Source organism: Arvicola amphibius, chromosome 1 (assembly GCF_903992535.2).
Source record: "Arvicola amphibius chromosome 1, mArvAmp1.2, whole genome shotgun sequence".
NCBI classification, from domain to species: Eukaryota; Metazoa; Chordata; class Mammalia; order Rodentia; family Cricetidae; genus Arvicola; species Arvicola amphibius.
The window spans coordinates 158,986,666-158,992,665 of record NC_052047.1 but is presented as its reverse complement, the minus strand read 5'-3'; the positions used below and the strand labels follow the sequence as shown (position 1 = coordinate 158,992,665).

General features: G+C 43.2%; 1 protein-coding gene across 1 annotated transcript in view; it reads right to left on the bottom strand.

Annotated features, from left to right (window-relative positions):
* Positions 1-414: 414 nt before the first annotated feature.
* Prune2 (prune homolog 2 with BCH domain) overlaps positions 415-6,000 on the bottom strand; it is a 212,516-nt gene continuing 206,930 nt past the window's right edge. The window contains exon 18 of the mRNA XM_042054453.1: positions 415-3,581. Within this exon, the coding sequence (XP_041910387.1) occupies positions 3,551-3,581 (31 nt within the window). The 3' untranslated portion in view covers positions 415-3,550. The remainder of the gene's footprint in view (positions 3,582-6,000) is intronic.

Below are 6,000 nucleotides of genomic sequence, written 5' to 3'. Positions count from 1 at the left end.
GATGCCTGCATGCGTGTGTGTATGTGTGTGTGTATTGCTGGAGATCAAATATAGAACTTTGCTCATTCCAAGCACATGTTTTACCACTGAACTATACCACCAGCATTTTAATTTAAAAATAAATATGTTATGAAAAGCCAAGTGACAGAGAAAGGCCCACACACTAAAGTAACCATGAAATAAGAGGATACTTCCAAAACGAGAAGCTCCTTACCCGAGGAGTAAATGATACATTTTGAAAGTACAGAGCAAAGAACTCCAAGACATGAAAGGTGATGCTAGAAAGAGAATAATATAGTTTAGATTTCCAGGAAAACCAAAATATATACAGTTTGCCTGTGGCAAGTGCCAAGCATATCATGCTCCTGCAAAGGGAGACCACAGAGTTTCACTAAGTCGAAAAAGGAAACCGCAAAATGTGGAATCTAGTTTTATTTCAGAGTTACACAGCGAGGGTATATAGATATATTCTTACATATTTTTGTATTTTTAATCCATACTATTTAGGTAGAATTTATTTGTTTACCAAAACAAGTCTAATATATACTTTACTCTCAGCAATCCAATACATGTAGAAAACTCTTTCAATATATAAAAGGTTAATTTGTGCACACCTAGATATTTCTAAAGTAGCAGACCACAGGGGCATGTGATAAGACAGGGTTGAGCAGAACCATAAAGGAATCCTCACGACTACATCCTAAGAATGGAGGCTAAGGGGGAGTGACTTCCTTGCTCATTAGGATGCCCTAGGGAGGAACCATATATAACACTGTAATGGCTTCAACAGGAACTTTGGGGCCTTCCTCCATCCCTAGTTATTGCCCTCAACATCTCACTCTTCATCAACTATGTTCTGTGCAGATTTTTGGTCCATCCCTTAGTCAAAAGCCAGCTAAACAGTCGCTGCTATTTAGAGTGAAAACACCACCCTGGCCCCGATGGCCCCTCGGTGTTCCCTTACCTACAGATCTACAGGAAAAAGTGCAAAGAGTTCCCAGCAGTCCGAACCAAAGCAAGAATGCTGAGGGTGCAGGCACTGGAGCCGAGCAATGGAAGAGTTATATCTACCTGTTTACAGGCTAGTTTGGGGATTTGCCAGTAGTCTATTCATTGGATGAATGTGGTAGCTTTTCTCTAGCACGTGCAATTAAAGTAGCCTGTTTTTCTGATGATAATAAGATAGTACAAGCCTAAATATTGGAGTGGTATCACAGCCAAGGATATTCCAAACATCATTTATTTGAAAGATGCTCACACTAAATTTACTATGTCATGTCACCTGAGTGAGCGTCCATACAAAGGCTGGACAAGCTCAAAGAAAATGTAAGTTGGTGGGATTGTTACCGTATCTGGTTGGCTGTGAAAAGCTTGCTCTCTCAACGATCCACTGTCTACAGGTTTCCTTAGTTGAACTCTGAGGTCCTCATGACTTCATGGGTTCAACATGGCTGGGGGAACCTGTAATTCTTAATGGGATAGGATGGAGTTAATGTGTTAGACAGGTGAGCAGATCAGAATATTGGGTAGCTATCCTCAAGCCACCGTGATGCTCGGAGTTGGGCTTACAAAGCTCAATCTGGGGTTTTTCTATCAAATTACCAAATGTAATGAGGAAGGAGATTAAAAAAAGAAAGACAAAAATCTAAAAGGTACCAAGCTGAAAGGGATCGATAGGCAAAACTAAATGGTGATGTGGAGGCTTATGAAGAGAGGAGAAATGGCCCATGAATAGTGTGTGAGCTTGGATGGAAGACCAGATTGGAAACAGACAGGAATCAAACGGAGCTAGAGAAGCCCTGTCACCTGGGCAACAAAGTCTCCCGGCTGAGGGGACTGCTCCAGGGCACAGAGTGTAGACAGCTCTCCTCAGCAAAGTGACCAGGCAGGGCCTGTCTTCACTCATCTTGATGTCTGCCCACTACTTGGTAACAGGGGACTTTGGAAAATGAGTCTCAAGAGGAGCTTGCTGGACGGCTTCAGTCTGAGTCTGGTCCTGGCATGCTTTTGTGCGAGGACCCCTCGTTTTTCTCAGTAGGCCATGGGTGACATTTAACTGTCTCTAAATGCCGAAATTTTCTCTACAAGGCCAGATATTTATAGTGGAAACCTATAAGCCAGCACTTGGGAAGCTGACACAGGAGGATCACCACAACTTTGAGTCTGGCTTGATCTACATAGTGAGCTCTAGGACAATTAGGATACATAGTGAGATCGTGTCTTGAAAGAAAAAAATGTTTTTGACAAAAACAAGTGAGTTTATATCCACTTCTGCCCACTCAGTTGGATAAAGTGTTTAAATAGATACAAAAGGTGTAGAGGCCAAGGTGGGAATGGGTATATTTGGTAGCGAAGCGATCAGCACGCTTTCTTCTTTCTTGTTTTCCTCCTCTAAAGATGGTGTTTTGGTTCTGTGGAGAACTGTCTGTTGTCACTACTCCATTCTGGAGAGGAAGGCGTGAAAGGAGCTTCAGACAGTATGAAAACAAATGTGTGCCTCTGTGCGCCAGTAGCATTTTATTTTAGGATACTGAAATCGGTAAAACTTCCTAGTATGATTGCATATGGCTAATGGAAGGAAGCCACCTTCATTTGCAGTGAAGGCCTATCCTCGGGATAGCGTGCCAGTCTCTTCTAGAGATCCACAGATAGAAACGAACTATTTTATGAAGGCTAGTAGATACTTGTGTTTAATTGTAAACCTCTTAAAGCGTTGCTTTTGCAATGCATATGCGTGTTAATTTTGGATGATTTACTGTTACCAAATAAGGTTTGTGTGGGCCACCTTGGAGTTGGCAGTTGAAGTCTAAAGGCTTGAACCTGCTTTGTTGCATGAAGCATAGTGAGCTACTGAAAATTCGATGTTTATCTTAACTTTCACGATATGAAGGTCTCCAAAGATCATTAGGGAAATAATGTCCTAAAAGAGCCATTCCGTACAGCTATGTAAAGTAAAGCTTACACGTGTTAGAAGGCCTAAGCTCCCTCTGAAAAATTAAAAGAAGACCCGAGTGGACAGGAAGGGAGCAGGTGCCTTAGCTGATGAGGATGTCATATGTCTGTCTGTCTGTCCCAATCAGACTCAACATTTCATAGAGCTCTAGAGAGTCGCATTCCAGGGACAAAGCAAGCCCTGTGCATCTTAAATCCAGAACAAGCTGTACAGGGAAATTCAGTCAAACTACAGACATGCATCCACATCTGTCTAACAGCAAAATTAGGCTATACTTTTGGTAAAAACCAATCTAAGGAACCGAGTCCCATTGCACCAAGGGTTAGCAGAATATTAAAATGGAAGGTTCTAGTTTCTTGCTAAGGTTCAACTCAAATGGTTGAGGCACATAATTGGCAAAATAGGAAAATACACAACATTTCATAAAATATTTTAACAGTGAAGAAACTCTCTTCCTATTTTTTGCCCTGTGGACATTTCCAATGGCACCGTGTGGTGCAAGGAGGAGAAAGGTGATACCATCCCCGTCTCTTCCATGTAGGCATGTTCCAGCAGACCGCGAAGCAGGAAGTGATCCCTCCTCTGCCAGCCAGCCAGCTAGGGCTTCTCTTTCAGCTTCAGGTCAATACTGGGTTGGAGCGGGCGGGGCAGGGAGAGAAAACAGCGAATGAAGAGCATTCAATGATAGCTCACGTGTCACTCATTGGCATCTTTTTTCCAATAACTTAAACCACCTGTTTTTTTTTTTTTATGCTAGAAAACCGCCTACCAGTTGTTAAGTTTTTCTATAAAGTATTGGCTCTGGGGGCTGAAGTGATGGTTAAGATAGTTCAGTGGTCAAGATCACTGGCTGCTTGTTCTTTCAGAGGACCTGGGTTTGATTCCCAGACCCCACACGGCCATTCACAACCATCTGTAACTTGTGACTCCAGTCCCAGGGAATTTGGTGCCCTCTTCTAGCCTCTCTGGACAACAGGCATGCACACACAGTGCACAGACATACACACAGGCAAAACACACATGCATATATAAGTAAATAAATATTTTTTAAAAAATATCGACTGTTTCTTTTTTAAAATCTGCTTCTGGGAGCATTTTCCGCCTTTCCAAAAGGACCCAGAAAGGTTCATGGTGAGCCTCAAATCCAAAGTCAAATCAGATAAAGACCATCACTATGCCTTCCTATTTTTAGTGGATCCATTTTTTTTCTTCTGTCCACTTGAGTGGAGAGACAGTACAGCACATTTCTCTCTCTCTCTCTCTCTCTCTCTCTCTCTCTCTCTCTCTCTCTCTCTCTCTCTCTCTGTGTGTGTGTGTGTGTGTGTGTGTGAGAGAGAGAGAGAGAGAGAGAGAGAGAGACAGACAGACAGACAGACATACAGACAGACACACAGACAGACAGAAAAACAGAGACAGAGAAAGAGAGACACAGAGAGAGAATATGTCTACAATGGGAGTCTGTACTGAGTGGTGAAGACCCATCTTGAATGAGAGTGGCATTGTCTACCAGATGGTACGGGACAGACTAGAAAACTAAAGACGTCAGGTAGTGCTTGCTCTCCTCACACTGTCCCTTCCTTTCTGGAAGGCTTTTTCCCTGCTGTTGCTAGTGGACCTCAGACGCTGCAATCTTTGACCTTTGGACATAGGCTCACACCACCAATCCTCTAGAGGGCTTTCATCCTTAACTGTGTCTAAATACTGGTCTCTGGGGTGTCTAAGCAGCAACTTGTTTTCCTGGCCCTCCTAGCTCCTATCCAATGTGGAATAAACATTCTGGGAGCTGCATGGGTCTCTCCTCTGCCTTTTAACGAACATCACACAACTGTCTCGTACATCCACCACACAGGAAGAGAACGAGAGCCAGCTAGCAGCCAGAGATACTTTTATCCAGTCATGATAAAAAGAGGAAGGAATCATTTGAAAGCAGCGTGTTAGGAAGTCTGGATCTCTCTCTGCACCTCTGAGTCATCAGTCCGCCTGGGGTGGACTTTCCTGTGGCCCATGTGTCAAGCAAGTCCTTCCTAGCAGCTTTGCAGATAAAGCCACTAACCTAGACCACTTGTTTGTCTACATTGCACTAGTGTGGTGTTCTGACTTTGAAATTCCCTCAGTGACTTCAGCGCTTGGTGGCTGTGCACACTTGACCACTTCACCTACACCCTCCTAGTTCCCATTTCTGGATTGTATTCCACTGAGACAGATTGGCACAGTCTCTCACAACTGGGAAAGGAGTAGGTCTAAGTTGGCAATAGTCTTCTCTGCTTAGGGAGTTTGAAGAGACCGCTGTGACAAAAGTGCTGAGGGGCCAGCTCAGAGGGGACCAGACACTGGGAACTCATTTGTTTTTTTGTGCCTTCAAGGATCTGACTTATTATCTGCAGGACTTTGCTTGGGCGGTGTCTTTGTTCATCTGCTGGACCCCCGTATCTGTTCCTAACATACTTGTCATTTTTCTTTTTTAATTGTGTTTGCTTCTAAGATGTAAAATGCACTCAGAAGTCAGTGCTAGGTCTGAGGCAGTAATTGGAATTCTATTCTTTCTCTCAGGGAGCTGACTCAGTTCCCCCCTGAAAACACGAAGACATTCACTAATCTCAAACTCCATAGAGTTTAAAATAGGCAGTCACTGCGCTTTGCAGTCTGGGCCTTTGATGAATGCCTGATCCAACACCCTAGAATATACATCTCCAAGTCTCTCTCTCTCTCTCTCTCTCTCTCTCTCTTGTTCTGAGTCTTTTGTAAAACTTTCTGGGGTATAAGACATTGCTTTGGTTTGTTGGTAACAGACTAGCTGAAAGACTAAAGCCTGTTTACCCAGCCCACACAAAGAGCAACTGTGGACAACTTCCTGACAAGTCTGCACAGGAAACCGTTCTACAGATTGCTTTGAGACAAGCGCTAGCTTGTGGGGTCAACAAAGCCACTGATAATGCTTCTAATTTGTCCTCACCAAATAGAACCATTGACCATATCATTTTTTAAAAAAATGCATTACAAATATAAACAGTCCTGCTAAAACTTTGTGATAGGAATGAATAAAACCC